The sequence below is a fragment of the Rhinatrema bivittatum genome, chromosome 1, assembly GCF_901001135.1.
Source record: "Rhinatrema bivittatum chromosome 1, aRhiBiv1.1, whole genome shotgun sequence".
Classification (NCBI taxonomy): Eukaryota; Metazoa; Chordata; class Amphibia; order Gymnophiona; family Rhinatrematidae; genus Rhinatrema; species Rhinatrema bivittatum.
Window position 1 is genome coordinate 403,564,071 of NC_042615.1, and position 25,989 is coordinate 403,590,059.

General features: G+C 45.7%; 1 protein-coding gene across 3 annotated transcripts in view; it reads right to left on the bottom strand.

Moving 5' to 3' along the window:
• Positions 1-2,863: 2,863 nt before the first annotated feature.
• Positions 2,864-25,989, bottom strand: part of LOC115091824 — a 424,078-nt gene continuing 400,952 nt past the window's right edge. For 2 of the 3 annotated variants that reach the window (XM_029602064.1, XM_029602074.1), the window contains 2 exons: positions 3,313-3,435; positions 2,864-3,107 (listed from right to left, as the gene is read on the bottom strand). In XM_029602064.1, coding sequence (XP_029457924.1) covers positions 2,955-3,107; positions 3,313-3,435 — 276 coding nt within the window. In that variant the 3' untranslated portion in view covers positions 2,864-2,954. The remainder of the gene's footprint in view (positions 3,108-3,312; positions 3,436-25,989) is intronic. The other variant, XM_029602081.1, reaches the window with a different exon arrangement.

Genomic DNA, 25,989 nt, shown 5'->3' on the forward strand with positions numbered 1-25,989 from the left:
TGTTTGCTTTTTTGACTGCTGCAGCACACTGAGCTGTCGATTTTAAAGTATTATCCACTATGATGCCTAGATCTTTTACTGGGTGGTAGCTCCTAATATAGAACCTAACATCGTGTAACTACAGCAAGGGTTATTTTTCCCTATATGCAGCACCTTGCACTTGTCCACATTAAATTTCATCTGCCATTTGGATGCCCAATCTTCCAGTCTTTCAAGGTCCTCCTGTAATGTATCACAGTCTGCTTGTGATTTAACTACTCTGAATAATTTTGTATCATCTGCAAATTTGATAACCTCACTCGTCGTATTCCTTTCCAGATCATTTATATATATATTGAAAAGCACCGGTCCAAGTACAGATCCCTGAGGCACTCCACTGTTTACCCTTATCCACTGAGAAAATTGACCATTTAATCCTACTCTGTTTCCTGTCTTTTAACCAGTTTGTAATCCACGAAAGGACATCGCCTCCTATCCCATGACACTTTAGTTTTCGTAGAAGCTTCTCATGAGGGACTTTGTCAAACGCCTTCTGAAAATCCAAATACACTATATCTACCGGTTCACCTTTATCCACATGTTTATTAACCCCTTCAAAAAAATGAAGCAGATTTGTTAAGCAAGACTTCCCTTGGGTAAATCCTTGTTGACTGTATTCCATTAAATCATGTCTTTCTACATGATCTACTATTTTGATCTTGAGAATAGTTTCCACTATTTTTCCCGGCACTGAAGTTAGGCTCACTGGTCTATAGTTACCTGGATCGCCCCTGGAGCCTTTTTTAAATATTGGGGTTACATTGGCCACCCTCCAATCTTCAGGTACAATGGATGATTTTAATGATAGGTTACAATTTTTAACTAATAGATCAGAAATTTCATTTTTTAATTCCTTCAGTACCCTAGGATGCATACCATCTGGTCCAGGTGATTTGCTACTCTTTAGTTTGTCAATTTGGCCTACTATCTTCCAGGTTCACAGGGATTTCGTTCAGTTTGTCTGACTCATCACCCCTGAAAACCATCTCCGGAACTGGTATCTCCCCAACATCCTGATTAGTAAACACGGAAGCAAAGAATTCATTTAGTCTTTCTGCAATGGCCTTATCTTTCCTAAGAGTCCCTTTAACCCCTCAGTCATCTAATGATCCAACCGACTCCCTCACAGGTTTCTTGCTTTGGATATATTTTAAAAGGTTTTTATTATGAGTTTTTCTCTCTATGGCCAACTTCATTTCAAATTCTCTCTTCACCTGTCTTATCAATGTTTTACGCTTACCTTTGCAATGCATATGTTTTATCCTATTTTCTTCAGATGGATCCTTCTTCCAATTTTTGAAGGATTTTTTTTGGCTAAAATAACCTCTTTCACCTCACCTTTTAACCATGCCGGTAATCGTTTTGCCTTCCTTCCACCTTTCTTAATGCGTAGAATACATATGGACTGTGCCTCTAGGATTGTATTTTTAAACAATGTCCAAGCCTGTTGAACTCTTTTAATCTTTGCAGCTGCACCTTTCAGTTTTTTTCTATTTTCCTCATTTTATCAAAGTTTCCCTTTTGAAAGTTTAGTGTTAGAGCTGCAGATTTACTTATTGTCCCCCTTCCAGTTATTAGTTTAAATTTGATCACTGTTGCCAAGTGGCCCCACCACCGTTACCTCTCTCAAAATCCTGCGTTCCACTAAGAATTGAATTATGTACAGTTGGGAGATAAATTATTTTAAATAAATAAAAATGGAAGAACACTACAAGTTATAAGACATTTTTGTGTATACCATGAGAGAGGGCACTGATTGGATTATGCCAGATGCCTAAAGTTTAATCTCTAATCTCTTTCAAAACTGTGAAATATGTAGTTCAGGGGACATAACTGGCATCAGAGGGAGCATGGGCCATATATTTTGACTCCGGCGGTAAAAATGTAGTGGTATGGTTAAAGGGAATCTTCAGACCACAAAATGAGGACTCCATAGGGAATAAATATTTTCTTTTCCACAGCACTGGTGCCCCATACCTTTTATTTTTTTCTAGGATTTCCAGTAGTTGAGGTTTTCTTAAAATGTGAATCACCATTGTTCTCCTCTATTTTCTGATGCTAGTTCTATGGGAAGGCACTCAATTTGCTCTTTCATTCTCAAAAGTCCTTTATAAACTGAATTTCTAGTAGCTTTGACAGATATGTCTCCATAAAATTTTGTACTTGCAAACTTTAGCCCTACATGGACTGCTGAAAATTACCCTATTAATATCTTTAGTTGCACCATGATTCTCTGTCATTAGCACCTTTAGGGATTGCATATCCTTAAATGATCACGGAAAGGGAAGTTTCAGTTCCCTTACAATCAGCCATTTTTTGTGGTGATGTAAGGCTCCATTTGGACCTTTTGTGATGCCATGAAAGTCACTTTTGTTTTGCCCAGTTTACTACTTGTCATGACTGTTATCTTTTATGATAAATATTTGGAAGAGACAACAATTTTACTTGCAGGCTTTACAGATTTTTGTATGAGGAAAATAAATGTTGACAAATACTAAGTGACAGTGTCACAGTTTGCTGGCCCATGATTATCTTCTGCATAGAAAAGAACCTGCTTGACAGACTTGACTTTTTTAGACCCAAGAGTTTGAATCCACCTCAAAGTACCTGCAATGGAGCAATAATCACCAGTTCTAATTCTTAAACTGTATGGAAAAGTCTGATTTTCAGGATATCCAAATTAATATTCATTAGATATATTTGCAGACATCTGGTCTAAGAACCATATTTTGCTTACCATGAAAATTAGGCCTATGGTTTCTGAGGACTGGAGATGACCATCACTACCATAGAGATATGGTAAAATATTTTTTAATTGTAACACTGGCAATTAAAATTATGAACTGATCACATCATCAGTTACAGAAGCCATCAGATAAGATAATCTAGATATCTCTTAAAAAATAGTCACACATTTACATGCATTTTGCTTTCATCTCCCCCTTCAACATTTCTTCTTTAAATTGTTGTTTCAAGGCTTCATATTGCAGTTGAACTTTCAGTTGTTTATTTTCTTTTTCCAATAGTTTAATCTTCTGTTGATGACTTTGTAAGATCTCAAGAGATTTCTGTTAAAAAAAAATACAGATTATTAAATTATACTTTACCTAATGCCAGCCTGCAACAAAGCATTACATTAAACCTAGAGTAGAGAAATGAGCCATACTCCAGGCATACATATTTGTAATTTTCATTATAAGCTCAACTAGATAATTAGGTATTCAAGTTTCACATAACAATTATTGTAACTGCCAACAAAACTGATGAACTTACTTTTATCAGCTGTATCCTGTTGATCCAACTGATTGCATCAATATCCTGTGGATCGTTCAAATGACATATCATTCCATAGTAGGCTTTCCTTAGGTTTTTTAGTTCAATTATGACTGATGTAATCTGTTAAATGTGTAGGATGTATTATTTTATAGACATATTGAAGACTGAAAGCAAAATATATTCTTTGAAAAAATTAGTGTTTTCTCTGAGCTATTATAGTGGTTATCGATTTCCAAACACAGATGCATGCAGTAAATACTGTATATACAGAAGATACACAGAATATGATGGCAAATGAGGACCATTAGTCCAATCAAGTCTGCCCAATTTCATTCCTTATGCAATATCGGAAAATTACTACTGGCAAAAGACCCTCATATCAGACGTCAAACCTACACCAACCATTTACTAAAAAACTGGGAATCGGTATCGGTATAATTCACAGGCTCTTGCCTGCAATGAGCTGCAACCAGCACCATATAAGAGTACTCAATTTACATCACTTACTTCTTCCCAAGTACCAAAATGTATTCACTACTTTTTCATCTAAGTCTAATTCCTAACCTCAAATTAGTCAGACTACAATTTTAAACTAGAATAACACATTACTATTTATATTTATTTATCCATGCATTTTAAAATAACTCAAAAGTTCTTCCAAAACTGCTGCAGCACTTTAACTTCAGTTCCAACACCTGACATTGCCAATGTTTTTGCATTTACATATGCCTTCATCAGGGGAACAAAGGAACTCTAAAAAGAAAGAACATATACTTAGAAATCTAAAAAATTTGTTTTCTAATATTAATATCACAACAGGCTCTCAAAATGGAACATACCCTTCACTGTCGGCCATATCAGCTCAAACCTGCAGCTATTGTAATGGTGGAAAACGCTCACTATAACTCACCCAGAAGTGCATCACCAGCCGGAGCCGGATTCTTCTTTGTTGCGAAGAACCTGGATAGACTATCGTGGTCTGAATAATATTACACGACGCGACAGATACCCATTACCCCTGATTCCAGAGCTACTAGACCAACTACAAAGAGCCAAGGTCTAAGTTGGACCTCCGGGGGGCATACATCCTGGTATGGATACGACCAGGCGATGAGTGGAAGGCCACGTTCAATATGAGGGACGGGCATTACGAATACCTGGTCATGCCCTTTGGTCTCTGCAATGCCCCTGCGGTTTTTCAGAACCTAATGAACGAGGTGCTGAGGGATATGCTGCACACCTCGGCCATGGTATACCTGGATGATGTACTGGTATAATCGAAGAACCTGGCCTCGCACCGCAGACATGTTCGCAGTGTACTGCAGAAGCTCCGGACAACCGACTCTTTGCCAAGATGGAAAAGTGTCAGTTCGATCAAGAGTCCCTACCCTTCCTTGGGTACATTGTATCCTCCACGGGTTTCCACATGGATCCTGAGAAAGTAACAGCCATCCAAGATTGGCCCCAACCAATGGGGGTGAAGGCGCTTCAGTGTTTCCTTTGCTTTGCCAATTTTTACCGCCAGTTCATACCCCATTACACCTGGATGCGGATGGTGGCCCTGTTATCAGCCCTCTCCAAGAAGGGGGCTGACCCCCAGCGTCAATTTGTTGTGGAAGTTGACACCTCCGACCTTGCAGTCAGGACCGTCCTGAGCCAAGTATCCAGCAATGGCAAGTCCTTGCCATGTTCTTACTTTTCCAGGAAATTCTCGCATGCAGAAAGGAATTACGGCATAGGGGACAAGGAACTCCTGGCCATCATACTGGCCTTTGAGCAATGGCGCCAATGGCTGGAGGGAGCCCAACATTTCGTGATCGTTTATATGGATCACAGGAATCTAATGCTTATGTCGAGCCCAACCCCCGACAAGCTCGGTGGTCCCTCTTTTTTAGCCGCTTCAACTTCCTCCTCCGCTATAGACCTGTTTCCAAGAACATTCGGGCGGATGCTCTCTCTCGCACGGCAGAGATGGAGGATACCCCTAATCCGCCTCAATATATCCTCGACCCGGCCAAGGTCCTTCTTGTGGCTTCCGAGGTGGTTCCCCTAGGCAAGACGATGGTACCCACTCGACTGTGTAACAAGGTGTTGTCATGGGCCCACGACTCTTACCCCAGGCCATCCGGGAGTTACCCGGACCTTGGACTTATTGACCGATTTCTACTGGTGCCCTCAGGTCAAGAGGGATGTCCGTCTCTGTGTTAGTTCCTGCTCTACCTGCGCCCCACAGAAACCTTTGTCTGGCTGCCCCTGGGGACATCTCCAGCCGCTACCCATCCCAATTGAGCCCTGGACCCATCTGTCCACAGACTTCATTGTGGATTTACCTACCTCAGACGGGAAGACCATGATCTGGGTCACTGTCGATAGATTCTCGAAGATGGCTCATTTCGTGCCCCTCTCTAAATTACCTACAGCACCAGAACTTGTAAATCTCTTCACTCAACATATCTTCTGCTTGCATGGGCTTCCTCTGCACATTGCCTTGGACCGAGGTCCCCAGTTCACGGCAAAGGATTGGAGAGCTCTCTGCAGGAAATTCGGGGTCCAACTAGACCTTACAAAGGCTTTTCACCCCCAAGGCAATGGCCAAGCTGAGCGCACTAATCGGACGTTAAAATCCTTCCTCCGTGCCTTTGTGGGGGATCTCCAGGATGACTGGGTAGCTTTATTACCATGGGCAGAATTTTCATACAACCGCCATAAGCATTCCGCTACTAACTTGTCTCCCTTCCAGGTGGTCTACGGGAAAACCTTTAGACCACCCTTGCCCTTTCTCTGACGGTCCCGTCTCCTGCAGTGCAACTCACAGCACGACAGTTGCGCAACCTCTGGAGTTCCACCCAAGAGAAGCTCCGACTGACGGCGGCTAAGGCAAAGAAGTATGCCGACAGGCTACGGCGACCGGCGCCTGCCTTCCTCCTGGGGGATAAGGTGTGGTTGAGCACCAGAAACATCCAATTTTGGACTCCCTCCATGTGCCTGGTCCCCAGGTATATTGGCCCGTTTGCTGTGGTGGAGCGAGTGGGTGCAGTGTCCTACCATCCACCCTGAGGATCCACAATGTCTTCCACGTGTCTCTCCTCAAGCCTGTGGTCCTATCCACTTTCCATGACAAGCCCCCTGAACCCACCAACACTACTGCTGAACAAGATGTCATCTATCAGGTGAAGGACGTACTGGATGTACGGTTCCACCATCGCAGATGGGAGTACCTCCTCTCCTGGGAGGGTTACGGTCCCGAGGAGAATTCATGGGAGCCGGCCTCGCACATCCTGGACAAGACCCTTCTTCGCCAGTTCCATTTGGACCATCCTGCGAAGCCCAGTAATGGTTGACGTCCGTAGACGATTTGGAAGGGTGAAGATCCAGTGGAAGCCGACTGGTTTGATTTTAATGCAAACTCGGTCCAGTCATTCTGTCTGGAATTTACGTATGCCCAAAGAAACTGTTTTAAGGTGCGGTTCATTCTCTCGGTTTGTCCATTGGTCTGCGGATGATAAGCAGATGTGAGATCCAGAGATATGTCGAACTTCTTGCACAGTGACCTCCTGAATTTTGCTGAAATTGGACCCCTCGATCTGAAAGGATGTGTCTTCGTAGGCCATGAAGGCGAAAGGCGTGGCGGATGAATAGTTTCACTAATTCTGGGGCCAAAGGTAGTCCAGGAAGTGCCACGAAATGTGATATCTTTTAAAAACGGTCTATGGTGACCCATATGGTGTTATTACCACTGGGCGGAGGTAGATCAATGATGAAGTCTTCTCCAACCACTCCCTGCTAGGTGCAGGGAGTGGTTGGAGAAGCCCCCAGAGGCGGCCTGCTGGTGGTTTTTGATGGGCGTAGGTAGGGCACGATTCTACGTAGGCATGGATGTCTTTCTTCATAGTCGGCCACCAGTAGAACCTTTGTAATGTGGACAGCGTTCTGGCTTGCCCAGGATGACCAGCGAGCAGAGAGTCATGAGCCCATTTGAGGATCTTCTTTCTGAGTGGTTGCAGGACCACAGTTTTCCCAGCAGGAACCATGTGTGTAGCGGAGAGGAGCACCCTCGTAGGGTCAATAATGTGGCGTGGAGTATCTGGAACATCTTCTGAGACGAATGAGCGAGACAATGCACCAGCTCGGGTATTTTTTTCAGCTGGCCAGTACTATAAGAGAAAATCGAACCGGTTAAAAAATAGAGACCAGAGAGCCTGCCTGTGATTCAGGCGTTGAGCGTGACGAAGGTACTCGAGATTCTTGTGGTCGGTGTAGACTGATTTGATGTTGCGCTCCCTCAGCCATGGACGCCACTCCTCAAAGGCTAACTTTATTGCCAAAAGTTCCTAGTCCCCAATTCCGTAGTTTCTCTCCGCAGGGGAAAAACGACGGGAAAAAAATTAACAAGGATGTAACGTGTGGTTGGCAGAGTGTTGACTGAGGACGGCCCCTACCCTGATGTCAGAAGTGTCTACCTCTACAATGAAAGGTTGTCGGGGATCTGGGTTGCATTCGTTTTGAACTTAAATGTAAAACGCTACTTTTTTTTTTTTTAACTTAAAAAAGTGATGAGGCGAAAACGATCGGATTTCCAACTTATTCAACATAGCTATGTTGAATACGTTGGAAATCGCGATTGTTGATCCAAAATAAAAATTTAAACCCCCTCACCTTCCTTAATCCCCCCCAAAGACTTACCACAACTCCCTGGTGGTCCAGCGAGGAGTCAGGACGCCATTTCTGCCATTTCTGAACTCCTTTGCGAGGAGCACGTGACGTCGGCGCCACGTCGGAGTGACGCGGCGTCACGTGCTCCTTGCAAAGGAGGTCAGAAATGGCGTCCTGACCCCGCTGGACCACCAGAGAGTTTTGGTAAGTCTTGGGGGGGGGGGGGGGGATTAAGGAGGGTGAGGGGTTTAAATTTTTATTTGCACATATGGACATAGACTCAACTTATGGAATTCTCCATATGTCCATATTGACCGCAAATGGGACCCCCTTTCGACTTATGGACTTATGAACATAAACTTTTGCTTAAACCACCTTTAAAGGTAAATCAACGTTGGAATACATTTGGGCACATACTGAGCACGAATTACAGGCAAAATGATCCACCTCTTCAGGTGGAAATCTCCTCCTGTCAGCAAAGAAAGAATGCACCACTTGATCTTTTATATTTAAACCCCTTTGATAAGCAATCATCGGCTTCTCTTTAAAAAACGGAAACAGTTGTAAAACATGCCAATGATTTTTTATACTTCGAACCACTCTAAAAATATAGGGAGAATATGGCAACATGTCAAACAATTGATATTATTCTTACCGGCTAGTTTAGCAACAAACCTCTATTATTCCAATGTGCCTGTTTCATTGCCCGATTCACCACTACTACAGGATAACCCCTCTGCAGAAAACACGTACACATTTCAAGTGCTCTCTGTTTATATTCCTGAACTGTTGAACATAAACATTTCAGATGTAAAAATTGCCCAAAAGTGATACTATCCCTTAGGTGCTGTGAATGACAGCTAGCATAGTTCAATAACGTGTCTGTAGGTTTTTCATAAATAGTGAAAAAGAAGCAATCTTTATTTTTAGAAATATTGATATCCAAAAAAAAAAAACCCACCATAGTGTCTCCATAATGCAAAGTAAACTGTAAACAGTCCCCAGTTCACCAAATGATGACATTATCGATGAACCTCTGTCAACACTGAATATACTCAGAAAAAGGAGAATTTTGCAACCATGTACTTTCAAAAGCCCCCACATAGAGACTGGCCACACTTGGGGCCATTGTGGCTCCCATGGCCGGCCCTCCAACTTGCTGATAAAAATCTTGATTGGTATTGAAAGAAAATAATTTTCTTTTCAAAGTAGCTAACTCAACAACAAAATGAACCAGAATGTGATGGCATACTCCTTCTGTTGTCAATGCTTCCCTAATAATCTCTAATGCTGCATCTTGTGGAATATTTATGTAGAGGGAAACTATATCCATGGTCACTAAATAAACTTCTTTAAAAGAGCCATCAAAACCTTGAAGAAGCTTTATTATATCACTTGAACATATATATATATATATATCTACACACACGATGGTAATTTGGAGATCAAAGGTCTCAAAAAAATATCCACAAACTGGGACAACAGTTCAAATAAAGACCCCCTCGCTGATATTATTGGTTAGCCGGGTGGACGTTCCAAAGACATGAATTTTTGGCAAGTGATAAAAGACAGAAACCCTTTGAAAATCTACTAATAAAAATTGATGTTCTCTTTGAGTAATCCAACCATTATGTAATGCTACATCCAACAAGTGATCAATCCGATGTTTTAACAAAACTGTGGGATCTGCTTCAAGATGCTTATAAAATGTAGTATCAGATAATTGTCTTAAAGCTTCCTCCCTATAAATTTGCTTATCCAAAATTAATACCGCTCCGACTTTGTCAGCTGACTTTATAACTATATTAGCGTCATCCTGTATATCTTTCAAAGCCACTAGTTCTTTATAAGAAAAATTACTCGGAACTTGAACTAGTCTCTGATGTATCAATTTGATGTCTCGATAGACCAATTTAGTAGCCTCACTTGGGCCGGAAACATAGAGCCCGTGAGAGGTCAATTATGGAAGGCACTTTAGTAAGCCCGGTGTTGGGCCCGATGAATGCCCACATCAGGAGAGGTGTTACAAGCCCGGGTGAGGTGTCGCTAGAAGGTAACCAGGAAGGCATGATTTCCCTTCGTGACTCTGTGATCTCACTGTCCCCGGACCAGAGAACACCTCCGGAGAATCCTGCAGTAATAAGAACTGTATCAATGTTGGCTACCCCGCCGCTTCTCGATGAGATTAGCGAAGTAGGAGGAAACCCAGGAACAACTTCGATACTATCCACAGTAGAGGCTAATTTAGTTGGCATTCCCGAAGGAATTATAACAGAGGGTCAGTCCCTACCCCATGCCACTGTTAATATTTCTCAAGCTTCACTGGGGTATGAGCCGGGATTATCTATAGTTAGACCACTGGTGTTCTCATTAGAAGCAATATGGGAGACACTGGTAGTACTTAATAATTTTATAACTCAGTTGAAGCCTTTGGCTACAAAACTGGTAGTTATGGAAACCAAAGTTAATAGGATAATAGATGAAAATATAAGGAGAGACTGGGTATTAGAGTCTACCATATCTGATATAAAGAAATTAAGTGAGCAAAATGTAACTATGAAAAAGGAAAATCAGTATTTAACAAGAAAAATGGAAAATCTTGAAAATCAGATTCATGGTAAGAATTTGAGATTGGTAAATTTTCCAAAGTTGCCAGCAATCTCTGCAAAAGAGATGTGGAATAAGTATGCAGTGGAAGTTTAAAAAATTCCTCAGCAAGCCCTTCCTCCATTAACCCAAATTTATTATCTTCCTTCATGGAAAACAAGCCCCAGAAAAGATCAAGATTTTCAGGTTCTATGTCCTTTAAATGTGTCTGAGATATTAGAATCTTCAGATTCGTTATCTGCCAAACCAGCTACTATGATTATATTAAAGCTATATTTTAGGAATTGTAAAGAAAAATTCTGTCAAATGAATGTTCAGATGTTCCCTGATGTTACTAAAGATACTCAAAAGAGAAGAAAACAATTTTTAATCATGAGACCAAAACTATTAGAAATGGGAGCCTTGTTTAAATTAAGGTTCCCCTATAAATATTGCATTACATATCAGAATGTTAAATATTGTTTTTTTCAACCATCTCATCTCACTAAATTTATTATGGATAGAAGTACTGATGAATGACATGATGTGTTGATCCCCTAAAATGTTATGATGTTCTCTAATTTGGAGTAATGTAACCCCAATCAGTCAAGATTGTTAGAATTTCCTGATATTCCAGTAAGAGGTATATTTGTGTTCTAGTGACTGTTGTAATATTTGTAGTGCTACCTGCCTTTTTAGGTAGGGATTTTGCTGTTTGAGTCCTGTGAGTTAGTACTGTTTGAGATTGGGAGGCTTGCTATATATAAGTGTTGAGTATATTTTTCTTCAGGATTGTGAATTATGTCATAAAGCGTCTTGTAGTGAAAGCAGAGTTGCTTACCTGTAACAGGTGTTCTCCGAGGACAGCAGGATGTTAGTCCTTACTCAAGGGTGACATCATCAGATGGAGCCCAATGCAGAAAACTTATGTCAAAGTTTCACTGAGCATGCCCAGCATGCCCTATACCACACATCCACGTGGGATCCCTCTTCAGTCTTGTAACATAGAATTACGATAAAAAAAAAAAAATAGGAGAAACCCAAATCCGCGGGATGGTGGGCGATTTTCGTGAGGATTAACATCCTGCTGTCCTTGGAGAACACCTGTTACAAGTAGGAAACTCTGCTTTCTCAGAGGACAAGCAGGCTGGTAGTCCTCACACATGAGTGAATCTCTAGCTACAGGTTGCTCCCCAACAGAAAGGGGACCAACAGATACCTAACCAGGTACCAATGGGCACAACAACCCTGGTGCTAGGGGGAGGCAGCCTGAACCGAAACAACGGACCCTAGGTTGGGAGAATTGTGTTGTACACCTCGAACAGGTTCCTGAGGACTGGCCAAACCTACTGTTGGGCCGGCCATCCCTATCCAGACAGTAATGGGATGTGAAAGTGTGGAGAGAACTCCACATGGCAGCTTTGCAGATCTCCTCCACGGGAACTGCTCGCAAGTTTGCCACCAATAGCTCTGACAGAATGAGCCTTGACATGACAAGATACAGTCCCGACTGGGCATAACAGAAGGAAATGCAATCTGCTAGCCAATTGGATAGTGTCTGGTTTGCAATGGCAATGCCCAATCTATTCCTATCAAAAGGAATAAAAAGTTGGGTGGACTTTCTATGGGTTTCAGTCTGCTCCAGGTAGAAGGCTAAGTCTCTCTTGCAGTTGAAACTGTGCAGTGCTCATTTGCCTTGGTATAAATGGGGCCTGGGAAAGAAAATTGGCAGGACAATTGACTGGTTAAGATGGAAATCTGTTACCACCTGAGGCAGGGACTTAGGGTGCGTGCACTAGACCACCCTGTCATGAAAGAATAGTATAAGGTGGATAAGTCACTAAGGCCTGGAGCTCATTGACCCTGTGTGCTGAAGTGACCATCACCAACATTTGACCTTCCAGGTCAGGTACTTCTGGTCACAAGTGTGCAGTGGCTCAAAAGGAGCTTTCATCAGCTGAGCCAATACCACATTGAGGTCCCAAGACACAGCAGGAAGCCTTAGGGGAGGCTTCAATTGAAGCAGGCCCTGCATTAAATGTACAACTATAGGCTGTACAGAGATGGGCATACAATCTACACGATGGTAATATGCGCCAGTCGCACTAAGAGGAACCCTGACAGAGTTGTTTTTTAAGCCAGCCTCTGAAAGGTGTAGAAGGTAGTCAAGCAGTTTTTGTGTGGGGCAAGAGAACGTATCTAGGGCCTTCTGCTCACACCACATGGAAAACCTACTCCACTTCAGTCCGAAGGACTTTCTAGTGGAAGGCTTTCTGGAAGCCACAAGGACCAGATACACATCCTTGGAAAGATCAAAATGCTGCAGGATTAATCTCTTAACATCCAGGCTGTGAGTGACAGGGTATAGAGGTTGGGATGCCGCAGCCTACCCTGAACTTGTGTGATGAGATCTGGGGACTGATCGGTTTCCAGGCGGACAACTCCTGCAGGAGTGGAAACCAGACCTATCTCGGCCAATAAGGGGCTATGAGAAACATAGTCCCTCTGTCCTCATGAAGCTTCAAGAGAATCTTTGCCACTAAGTGAATCATACAGAAGACTCCTGGTGAGCAAGGGTGTCTGAGGCTGATTTGCTCTCTGACCTGAACAGGGAACAGAACCGAGGTACTTTCTGGTTGCAGGGGGAAGCAAACAGATCTATGTCTGGGCTCCCCTAGAGGCAGAAAATCCGATTTGCTGCCCCCCTGGTCCAGGGACCACTCGTGGCATCTGAAGGCTTGGCTCATGCTGTCCACCATCACGTTCTCCATTCTGGCTAGGTACATGGCCCTGAACACCATCCCATGGTCCAGGGCACAGGGCCAGATATGGACCGCTTCCTGACACAGGAGGTACAATCCTGTGCCTCCCTGCTTGTTGACATACCACATAGCTACTTGGTTGTCGGTCTGGATCAGGACAATTTGGTTGGACAGCTGATCTCTGAAAGCCCATAGCACGTACCTGATCGCCCAAAGCTCCAGGAAGATGATTTGACAAGAACATTCCCGAGTGAACCACAGCCCCTGGGTGCCAAGCCCATCTACATGAACTCCCCACCCCAGGTGGATGCACAATTTGAGTATGGAGACTCCATACCAGATTGGAGAGTACCCTCCACCAGGACAAGGAATCCCAGAGAGATGGGTAAATCGGATGCAATCCTGGAGGCTCCGAGTGGCCTGGTGTCAATGTGACCTCAGGGTCCATTGGGCTCCGTGCATGTGTAAGCGTGCCAAGGGAGCGATATGGAAGGTCGCGGCCATGTGACCCAAGAGTCTCAACATGTGCCAGGCTGATACCTGCTGACTCTGTTGCACCTGTGTCACAATGGTCACCAGAGCGACAACCCTCTGGCATGGCAGAAAGTCCCTGGCTTGAACCATGTCTAGCAGGGTTCCGATGACGTCCAATTGAGGTGACGGTCAGAGATGGGACTTTGGGTAGTTGAGAACAAATCCTATTGACTCCAGCACCTGAATGGTCAAGCGCATGGACTGGATGGCCCCTGCCTGAGACATGCTCTTGACCAACCAATTGTCCAGATATGGGAAAACCTGCAGATTACTGATACACAGTACTTAGGACGATACAGTAGAGTAGTCTATGAACCCTACATCACAACTAGCATATCGATAACACTATGTATGATAAATTTACCCATAAAAGTACCTTCAGTCATGACCCACTTCTCTAAAAATTATTTTGCCTAATGATATATTGTAACCGAACCTTTGACGGCACCTGTTAGAATGTACTATAGTACACTTTTACCTACATTAAATATGTGCCTACATGTAAACCGTTGCGATGGTATATAACTTAGCGACAGTATAGAAAAGATTTTAAATAAATAAAAATAAATAAAAACCTGCATTCCAGGTCTGTGGAGGTGTGCTGCCACCAAGGCCAGGCATTTTGTGAACACTCGTGGGGTGGACATGAGCCCAAATAGTAACACTCAGTACTAGAAGTGCTGTTTCCCTACCACAAATCAGAGATACGTTATGTGACCAGGGAGGATCGCAATATGGGTTATATGTGTCCTTTAGGTCATGTCAGCATAACCAGTCCCCTTTTTACAAAAGGGGGATCAAGGTGCCCAGGGAAACCATCTTGAACTTTTCTTTTCTTAGAAATTTTTTCAAGGCCCTTAGGTCTAGGATGGGATGTAGTCCTCCTGTTCTCTTTAGAATCAGGAAGTACCTGGAGTAGAATCCTCACCCTCTTTGCCCTGGTGGTACAAGCTTGACCGACCTAGCCATTAAGAGGGAGGTGAATTCCGTTTGTAGCACCTCCTGATGCGATACTGGCTCCCAAGATGGGCATATAGGGCGATTTGGCGGGACACCCAATAGGTTTAATTGGTAACCATGGCAGACGATGGATAAAACCCACTGGTCTGAGGTTACACTGGGCCATTAGTTCGCAAAGAACCACAGCCTTCCCCGACCAGAGGGTCCATCATCCCGGGTATGGGCAACTGGCTTATGCTCCCTACAGCCCAGTCAAAACCCCATCCCTGGCGAGGTCGGAGAAGCCAGCTGGAGCTTGGGAACTCTCTGCTGCCTGGAACAGCCTCAGGAGCTCTGATGGTGTGTATGGGATCGAGGAGGCAGAGGACAGTACTTCCTTTGGTGAAAGAAAGATTTCCTGTGCCCCTACCTCAATGGCCTCCTGAATGAGAAGGATGTGTCCAGAGTGCTATTGAAAGGTTTCATGATGGTCCCGGAGTTGGGCCACAGCATCCTTCACTCTATCTCTGAAGAGATTCTCTCCAGTGCACAGTACATCAGCAAACGTTCCTGCACTTTGGGGCTGAGATCTGAGGCTCACAGCCATGCCAGTCTGCGGGCACCGATTTCTACTGCAGAGACCCTGGATGCTGTTTTGAAAACATTGTAGGTCACACAGACCTCATGTTTTCCACACTCCAAACCCATGTGAACCAGTGCCATGAGAGTGTCTTGCTGCTGTTGAGGCAGCTGCTAGGGATGTGCATTCATTTTCAACTAATGTGCAATCTGCAACGAATAGGTCCCTATTCGTTTGATTCGTAGGTTTGCGAAACGCATGGCGATCCCCCATGAATGAAACATATCATATTAGTTTCATTCTTTTGGTTTGCAGTGCTTTCTTAGCAGCCATTTGAAATAGGAGGAGGCCATGTGGGAGTATCCATAGCAATAACCAGCCCTTTCCTGTGAGTCATAAGTGACCTCACAGCCCTGTCATAGAGCGGGCGCGGGGAAAGGCACTAGGTACCTGGAACTCGTGGAGGGAAGGGTGCTCTGCTGGACGGCTCCGCGTCCCATGCAGCGGGGTGGGGAGGAAGGCAGATCCTGCCTGCCAATTTCCCTGCCCCGGGGACATCGATCCATCCGGGGTGCCGGACGACCCACCCGCTCTCTTTCTCCCTTTTGGGGATGCCAGCATTCCCTTGGCTCACGACTCCCTGACGGGATAAGAAAAGGAGGAGGCGGGCCTGCCAGTCAAACACACCACGCGGGTTCGTCCCGGCGTTGCGGAAATGCGAGGATGGCAGACTGCTTCTCTCGTGCCCCGTGCTCGCGGCAGGTGGCATCGAGGCACGGTCTTGTGGTGTTCTTGCCACTATCATGGTTCCTCAGTGTATTGGTGCTAGTCTTTCTGCTGCTTTGTCCCTTTATCAGAGCCTTGTGGTTTTTTCTGATATTCTTTCTGCTTGCTATGTTCCCCCTTCATTGTGCTGTAGGATGTTGATGCCACTTGTCTTGCCACTTTGCCTGTCGTGCTGCCTTCGAGGGTTCATGCAACTGTTATCGGTGCTCTCTTTTGAAGCTGTGGTGTGTTTTTGACACTCTTGCTGCTGCTTTGCACCTCTGTTAAAGCACTCTTGCCACTCCTGGTACCCCTTTGCCCCTTTACAGTGCCTTAGGCTATTCATGCCACTTTGGTGCCACTTTGCCACAGTCTAAATACCTTGGAGTTCTTTTCTCCTTCCCAGATTTCTCTCCAGAAGTTTCATCAGAATTGATAAGAAAATCCCAATTTTGCAGCCAAAAATAGGCTGCAAATACTTCCCCCATTGACTTTAATGGCAAGCAAAAACGAATGAAACTAATCAACAAATTGTTTTTCCCCCCTATGAAACTAATGAAACGAATTTGGGTTCCAGTGAAATGAAAAACGAAACAAAACATTTTTCCTTCTGCACATCCCTAGCAGTTGCCCAGCCACCTCCTGCACCTGCTTCTAGATGTCTGGCGAGTATTGGCTCATATAGAGTTGGTAGGCAGCTATGCTGGCAATTAGCATGGTGCCTTGGAATACCTTCCTCCCAAGAGCATCCAACGCTCTGTGGTCCTTCCCCAGGGGTGCCAAGGAGTGAATCCAAGGCGGGCTTGGCACTCTTGAGGGCAGATTTGACCACCAATTGGTGGGGCAGCTGATGCTTATCGAATCCGGCAGCCTTCTGGACGAAGTAAACCCCATCCGCCTTCCTACTCATGGGAGGCACTGTGAAGAGGTGTTCCCACATCTTCAGCAGTAACTCTGAAAGGATCTTGTGTACCAGGACTGCCACAATCTCCTTAGGAGACTCCATGAACTGAAGAACGTTTTGAGCCTGGTGTCTTCTTTGAAATGGGACGGCCTCCACTATCACCCTGATGAAAATGAAGGTCAAGTCTTCAGGTGGGGTCCTGCTTCCCTCCTCTGGAGGAGAAGGGTCTGACAGGAGACCATCTGAATCCTCGGAGGAGGATTCCCTCTAATCATCCCCTCAGGGGACATAGGGACCCTCATCCTCACTGTATACCACAGGGGATGGGGCCCTAGGTGCTCGGCCGATGTCCAGAGGTACAGGTACTGATGGAACTGGATGGGGGATTACCAGCCTCAGTGTTTCCACTGGCTTCAGTGGAGCTTCCTTGGAGGAGGAACTGGCAATGACCACCGAATTAGTACAGGGAGGCCTCTGTGCCCTGCCAGGCACCAGTGCTGTCACGGGACAGCTGGGTTGGTAAGGCACCAAAGAGCACATTGAGCTTCTCCAGAATCAGTACAAGCACGTGAGGTATCAACTCCTGTACTGTCAGTGCCATGGGACCGAAGCCCTGCAGTGCCCATGCCACCACTAAGAACATAAGAACATAAGAAAATGCCATACTGGGTCAGACCAAGGGTCCATCAAGCCCAGCATCCTGTTTCCAACAGTGGCCAATCCAGGCCATAAGAACCTGGCAAGTACCCAAAAACTAAGTCTATTCCATGCAACCATTGCTAATGGCAGTGGCTATTCTCTAAGTGAACTTAATAGCAGGTAATGGACTTCTCCTCCAAGAACTTATCCAATCCTTTTTTAAACACAGCTATACTAACTGCACGAACCACATTCTCTGGCAACAAATTCCAGAGTTTAATTGTGCGTTGAGTAAAAAAGAACTTTCTCCGATTAGTTTTAAATGTGCCCCATGCTAACTTCATGGAGTGCCCCCTAGTCTTTCTACTATCCGAAAGAGTAAATAACCGATTCACATCTACCCGTTCTAGACCTCTCATGATTTTAAACACCTCTATCATATCCCCCCTCAGTCGTCTCTTCTCCAAGCTGAAAAGTCCTAACCTCTTTAGTCTTTCCTCATAGGGAAGTCGTTCCATTCCCCTTATCATTTTGGTAGCCCTTCTAGCTAGACTTGATGCTCCAGCTCCTCCTTAAATGTTGCAGATGCCAACTCCGACTGGAAGGAAGGAGGGGTGGCCAGATCTTCCTCGGACCCATGAGGGGGATCGGTGATTGGCACCAGGACCGGTGTTGACTGTTGCAGACCCTGGGCATCGATGGAGGTTTGGCACTCCTCATCATGGGGTTGCTTCAGAGGCATCATGAAAAAAGCTGGTGCATCCCTGCGCCCGGCACCATGCAGCAATGGTGACCAGCGCTGATGCTTCTTAGTCTTCCCACATTGCTCGGCCAGGTCTTTCACTTATTTATTTATGTATTTATTTAACATGTTTTTGTATACCATCACTCAGGCTCCATCGAAACGGTTCACAACAGGATAAAATACAATTTTACTAAAATACATTATATACTTTCCTAAAATACATTATATACTTTAAAATAGACATGACTAAAATAAAATTCCTAACATAAAACATAACTAAAACAAATATCAAATCCTATCCTAAAACATCGGTTTATACAGCTATGTCTCTACCTTAAAAGGATTAATTAAACAGACCCAACCTAATTACCGACTAAAAATAACTCTTCAAAAATTCTAAAATAAACTACAGAACTAAAAACAGAAAAATCTTTCTCTAAAATAACTATGCTAAAACGTAATTGCAGGTCATCTGAGTCATCTTATAATAATCTAACTTAAATAGGCTTTACTGAAAAACCAGGTCTTGAGCTCACGCTTACATTTTTTAAAATTTGGTTCTAACCTTAAGCAACTGGGAGAGAATTCCAAATTCCGGGGCCTGCTAAAGACTATGCTCTGTCCCTCACCTGATTAAGATGCGCCGACTGAACATTTGGTAAGGTTAAAAGGCCCTTATTTGCTGAGCACAAATTTTTCTGTGGGACATGTAATTTTATTGCTGCATTTAACCAATCTACTTGGTCAGCAAAGATCAGTTTATGCAAAATACACATAGCTTTAAATTTAATGCGGGACTCAATCGGCAGCCAGTGCAGCTTAACCAGGATTGGTGTGATATGTTCATTCCTTCTCGTCCCAGTTAAAATTCTGGCTGCTGCATTCTGCAGGACCTGCAAAGGTCGAATCGTAGATGCAGGCAATCCTAATAAAAGTGAATTACAATAATCTAAGTTTCCAAATATGAGTGTCTGCAGAACTGTACGAAAGTCATTTGTCTCCAGTAGTGGTTTTAATCGTCTAAGCATGAGCAACTTTGCATATCCTTCTCTCACTTTTGTTGAGATATGTTTTTTAAATGTGAATTCTGTATCAATTAAAAATGCAAGGTCCCTGATAGATTCTGAAAATTGTAGAACAATATTGTCGTGTAAATGTACCTGGTTTATTTCTCTAATTGAGGTCTTTCTCTCCAATATAATGACCTCTGTCTTTTCAACATTAAGGACAAGCCTCATCTGATTGAGCACCTGCTTTATCGCCTTCTTGTAAATTGATAAAAGCTTACATGATTCCTCAACTGATTTTTCAATTGGTAATAAAATTTGTATATCGTCTGCATACAAAAAATATTTCAGACCTGGCCCTGATAACAGTCTGCAGATTGGCAACATATAGATGTTGAACAGAGGGGCTGACAATGAAGAGCCTTGTGGGACACCTGTGTCAATATTGATTTTACTAGAACAGGTATTTTTTAGTTGAACTTGAAAAAAACGGTTTGCTAAAAAGGATTCAAACCAATTTAATACAATACCATCTATTCCTATTTCTACTAATCTTGTAATTAAAAATCTATGATTAACGGTGTCAAAGGCCGCTGATAAATCCAATAAAATAAGCAAATATGCTTTCCCATGATCCATCCCTCTTAAAACAGTATTTGAGAGTGATAAAAGCAAAGTCTCTGTACTAAAATGCCGCCTAAAACCAAATTGTGATGGGTATAGAATGTCATTATTTTCCATCCTTAACGAGGTTAAGGATGATGAACCCAACTTCCTCGGCCCAGAGGAGATCAACAACAGTCTCCGGTGCCTCTAGCCACTGGCGACATCGACAGAACTGATCGTCCCACCGATGTTGATGGCATGGTGTCTATCAGTGTGGCTCTGAGGTTCTCCAATGCCGATGCCACCAATGCCGATGGCTCTGACTTCTTTGACCCAAAGAGGTTATTCATCTTGTCGAGTAGAAGCTGATGTCCCTTCGGAGTCATCTGGGCGCAGAAGCGGCAACCCCGGATGTCATGCGATGCACCCAGGCAGAAGATGCAAACCTCATGAGGATTGGTGATCAACATGGTCCTCGGGCACTGGGTGCATTGTTGGAAGCCAGGCGTGGCCATGACAGGGTGAAACAAATGGGAAAAATATGGAATGATGGCAGTGGGTGGCAATGGAGAATGGGCACCAAGGCACCGCCACCATGGGGGGAACCAACCACAAAAGGAAACTTACCCAAATGCAGAAAACCCTAACTGGGGACACTATGGGGAGGTACCAAGAGGGACCCAGTGATTGTTGCACTGGTGGTCGACCCTTTGTTTAATTGTTCAATCTGTTTGATGTAATTTTCTGTTCCTTGTTCCGTGTAAACCTAAGTGGTATGCACTAGTGCAGGAACTCCGGTATATAAAAGCCTTTAAATAAATAAATAAATAAAATAAATACAATGGAGAAAGGAGAAACTCCAGTGGCTGCTGGAATGTGGGAGTTGTGGGAAAATTCTGCCCAGGGTAATAATTCTGCCCAGTTGTCCATTCGTGTAGGCATGTAGGAAGTTCTTAAGTGTTACGACTCTGCCCGCAGACCCCGTCCTGCGGACAGGCTCTCCACCTACCACTGTTTCCGTCGCCTGAAGTCCCACTCACCGGCCTGTTGCCGCCATCCCCGGGGCCTTGCCTGCACGGCCAGGTGCCGCTGTTACGGGACCGGGCCGTGCCCCGGTCCCTCCACTCACCTCGGGGTCGGCTCGGCCCAAGCGACGCTCTCTGCAGCCTCCTGGGCCTGTCCTGCCGCCTGCCGCGGCATCTCCACTGCAAGGGAGACGCCGCCAACTCCCGTCACTGGCCCCGCCCCCCAGGCGCGCGTGCACTCCTCTCTTAAAGGGGCCAGCGCGGGAAAATCAAGGACTGCCGGCAGATGACGTCAGACGCTGCAGGGTATATTACCCTGCAGCTCAGAGAGGATCTTCGCCTTGCAACAAGGTTCCTGGTCTCCGGTCTGTTGTTGCTGCGTTCCTGGATTGCTCTTTGTTCCGACCCGGCTTGTCTCCTGACTCCTCTCCGCTTCATCCTTGGTTCTGGTTCTTCGTCCCGCTTCTGCTCTGCCCTCCTTGCTGGATTGATTCTTCTGGACTCCGACCCCTGGACTGGCTTAGGACCGCGCTCTGGACTCCGACCTTTGGATTGGCTTTGGACCGCTCTCTGGACACCGACCCCTGGACTGGCTGTGGACCATTCTTTGGACTCAGACTCCTGGACCGGCTTTTGGATTTTCTTCAACTTCTCTACAGAGACTACTTACGACCTGCTGGAGGCGCCAGCCGTCTGGAACCTACGACCTGCTGGAGGCGCCTGCATCCAGACCATCTTCAAACCTTCAGGGAGTCGCCTAAGTCCCAGTGGCCGTGTCCCTATGGGCTCCTCCTGGAGGGACTCCGGCTTCCAGGGTGAATCTCCAAAAGTCCCAGCGGCTGGACTCCTAAGGGCTCCTCCCGGGGGAGTGCCGGTCTCCAGGGTGAAGATTCTTCAATCACCAGGGCCAAACGTCGTCCGTCCTCCCACGGGGTACCGAGTCCTCGGTCACATAGGACTCCACCGTAGTCCAGTATCTCAGCTTGTTCCGAATCTCCGAACCGCCTCCTGGTTGGGACATTTGCTGTGGACCTCTACAGCACCCCATCCTCTGTCCCAACCGGCCCAAGGGTTCACGAACACAACAGCCGCCACTTCTCTCTTCACAGCCTGTGAAGCCGCTGCTGCTGACTCCGCCCACGGGGGGAAGTCCCATCAGGGGCCAAGGGTCAGGCTCAGCTCTGGACACACAAACACAGATATTTCTTTATTTAGACAGTTTGAGAAGCCACCAGAGGTGGCAGTAGTGAGTAGAAGATTTAGCCCGGCTGGGCTAGTATTCCCCAGGGCGCTGGAACAGCGGTTACTCCGGTAGCAGTGCTGTAGTGGAGAAAACTGAGAAAATGAGTACAATAGAACATTCAACGCACAATAAAGCTCTGGAATTTGTTGCCAGAGGAGGTGGTTAGTGCAGTTAGTGTAGCTGGGTTCAAAAAAGGTTTGGATAAGTTCTTGGAGGAGAAGTCCATTAATGGCTATTAATCAATTATACTTAGGGAATAGCTACTGCTATTAATTGCATCAGTAGCATGGGTTCTTCTTAGTGTTTGGGTAATTGCCAGGTTCTTGTGGCCTGGTTTTGGCCTCTGTTGGAAACAGGATGCTGGGCTTGATGGACCCTTGGTCTGACCCAGCATGGCAAGTTCTTATGTTCTTATTCACAGAGTCCCAAGTATGGAGAAGCCCCAAGATAGGGAGAGCTGGCCCTTGAGGAGCGAGTACCAGATCCCTGGGAGCTAAGAGACTCGTTGGCAAAGTACTCACACAGCAGTTCCACGTAGGAGATGGCACTGGCGCTGGAACGGAGGCAGGCCCTCGAGGAGCGAGTACCTGGTTCCAGGGAGACAGCTCTGAGGAGTGGATGTTTGTAGTACTCACTGATGGTGTCTGTAGCAAATTCTTCCAAGTAGAAGAGGAGATAGATGCAGGCAGCGGGTCAGGGAACATGGGCCCTCGAAGAGTGAGTACCGGTTACCTGATAGCGACCTGAAAGAAGCAAAAGATGCCCCGAGGAGCAGGTACCCCATTAGCAGAAAGAGTCCAATAGAAGTTGGAAAGGCAGAGTAGCTGGGTTCGGTCAGCAAATCCCATCCATAAGAATCACCCTTGCTAACTCAACGGCTAGCATTAAACTGTAGGCTTATATATCTGGGCAGCGTGATATCATCACAGGGGGACGCCCTTGAGAAACGCGCCAATGAGGAAATAAGTATGAGGGCCACACGGTGCATGCACCCTAAGGTACCTGTAGAACATGGCGGGAGGCAGTGCCCAAGCCAGTCAGGGGACCAGCGCCATGCCCCTCCCTAGGCACGCGCACGCCGGTACTGCAGGGATCGAAGTACGCTTTAGCGTCAGAGATCATAATGGGCCACCAGAAGAACCGCTGAAGCAGCGCTAAGGTTCGCACGTGCCCTGAGTGACCGGCAAACTTAGTCATGTGCCCACCAGAGGACTCTTTCATGGAGTCGACGGGAAACCACAGTTTTCACAGTAGGAATAGGATGAGTAGCCGAAAGACAAATGCAGGCAGGGTCAGTATTATGACCGGGTTCATCGGGTTTGTCTTCAGGTTCAAATGAACGTGATAGGGCATCTGCCTGGGGATTTTTCTCTGCCGGGCGGTAGCGAAGTTCGAAGTTAAATCTGGAAAAGAACAGAGCACATCGGGCTTGACGGGCATTGAGACGTTGGGCTTGACTCAAGTGTTCCAGATTTTTATGATCTGTGAACACTGTAAATTTATTTTGAGCGCCCTCTAGCCATGGCCACCATTCCTCCAAAGCCAGTTTGATGGCGAATAACTCATGGTCTCCAATGCTGTAATTTTGTTCTGCAGCAAAGAATTTGCGTGAATAGAAGGAACACAGGACCATGGATCCAGAAGCAAAGTGTTGGTTCAGGACCGCCCCCGCTCCAATCACGGAGGCATCTACCTCAACCAGGAAGCGGCAATTAGTGTCTGGATGATGGAGACAGGATCCTGTTAAGAAAGATTCTTTGAGGCGATGAAAGGTGGAAATAGCCTCCGGGGTCCAGTTTTGGGTGTCTTGACCCTTACGGGTTAAAGCTGCAAGAGGAACCGCCAACATAGAGTAGTACGGTATAAAGTGGCAGTAGTAAGTCTTGAATCCTAGAAAACGTTGAAGTGCCTTCAGGCCCAGGGGTTGTGGCCAGTCTTGGATTCCTTTGAGTTTCACAGGATCCATCGAGAACCCTTGTTGGGAAATTATGTACTCCAGAAAGGGCAAGCTGGATTTTTCAAACAGGCTAGCAAACAATTTCACGAACAGATGGTTCTCCCGAAGACGCTGAAATATGGTATGAACATTGGTATGGTGCGTAGCCAGGTCCTTGGAGAAGACAAGAATGTCATCCAGGTACGCCACAACTTTGATGTACAAGAGATCCCTGAAGATTTCATTAATCATTTGCTGGAAAACCACAGGTGCATTACAAAGGCCGAAGGAATCACAAAATATTCGTAATGTCCATCTCTGGTGTTGAAAGCAGTCTTCCAGATGTCATCAGGCCGAATACACACCAAGTTATAAGCTCCGCATGTCTAACTTGGTGAAGATAGAAGCTCTGTGTAGTCGATCAAACAATTCGGATATCAAGGGCAGAGGGTACTTGTCCTTGAGAGTGATTGCATTCAGACCGCGGTAATTGATACATGGTCTTACGTACCCATCCTTTTTTGTGATGAAAAAGAACCCTGCGCCAGCAGGGGAGGTAGAGGGGCGAATGAACCCCTTTGCAAGTTTCTCCCGGATGTATTCATCATGGCCTTGGTCTCAGGAAGAGACAGAGGATAGGTACACCCTCGGGGGTGCGTGGTCCCAGGTAGAAGATCTATGGGACAATCAAATCTCCGAAGAGGTAGTAGGAGGTCCGCCTTCTGCTTTGAGAACACGTCTTCGAAGTCTGCGTAGGGAGCAGGTATGCCTGAGGAAGTGGTCGCCAGAGGAACCACTGGTGGGGGCGCCACTTTCAGTAGACAAGTCTGGTGACAGGCAGAGCCCCATTCTGTCAGATGAAGAGACCCCCAATGACTTGGGGGGAGTGACGTTGGAGCCAAGGTAGTCCCAGAACTACCGAGTGGATAGATTTCTCTAGAACCAAAAGTTCAATTTCTTCGGAATGGAGAGCACCAGTAAGAAGTTAAACTGGCTCTGTGGATAAGGAGATTTGTCTGGGTAATGGTTCTCCATAGATTGAAGCAATGCACAAGGAAGTCTTGAGAGGACGGGTATTGATACCCATAAGTTGAACTAGGTCTTTAAAGATAAAATTACCATCTGCTCCGGAATCTACCAGAGCAAGGACAGGAAATGATCGAGAGTCCCAAACTATAGTAACAGGCACGGACAGTTGAGGGGCCGGGGATGTTACGCCCAAGTTCAGGACCCCTACTGAACTTAGGCCAGGAATTTTCCTGGACAGACTGGGCAAGTCTATAGGTGATGGCCGGGTGCTCCACAGTACAGACACAAGCCTGTTTGTCTCCACTGGAGGCGCTCTTCCAGGGACAGGCACCCACGACCCAACTGCACAGGTTCGTTGGTCTCGGCCACAGGAGGATTCCTACCAGTAGTAGGGTTGGTAGCAGGTGGCGATCCACCTCCGGTGCAATCTGTTGCACCGGAGGTGGACCTTGGGCCGAGGTGGGGTTCACGCTACCCATAGGAGGGATCCTATGGGTTCCCACCGTCGGCAGGCAGAGAGGGCTGATGGACGGAGGCCAGCTGGTGTTTCACCAATACCAGCCCTTGTTCCTCGCGGGTTGAGCCTTTGGTTGCCTGGGACTTAGGTGGCCTCCGTCAGTGGTCATCGATGGGTGGATCGAGGTACAGCCCAGGGGCAGTAACTAGTATAGGTATCAGTCTGTACTGGGCGAGGCGGAGTCTCAGAGATCCTGGCGCCAAT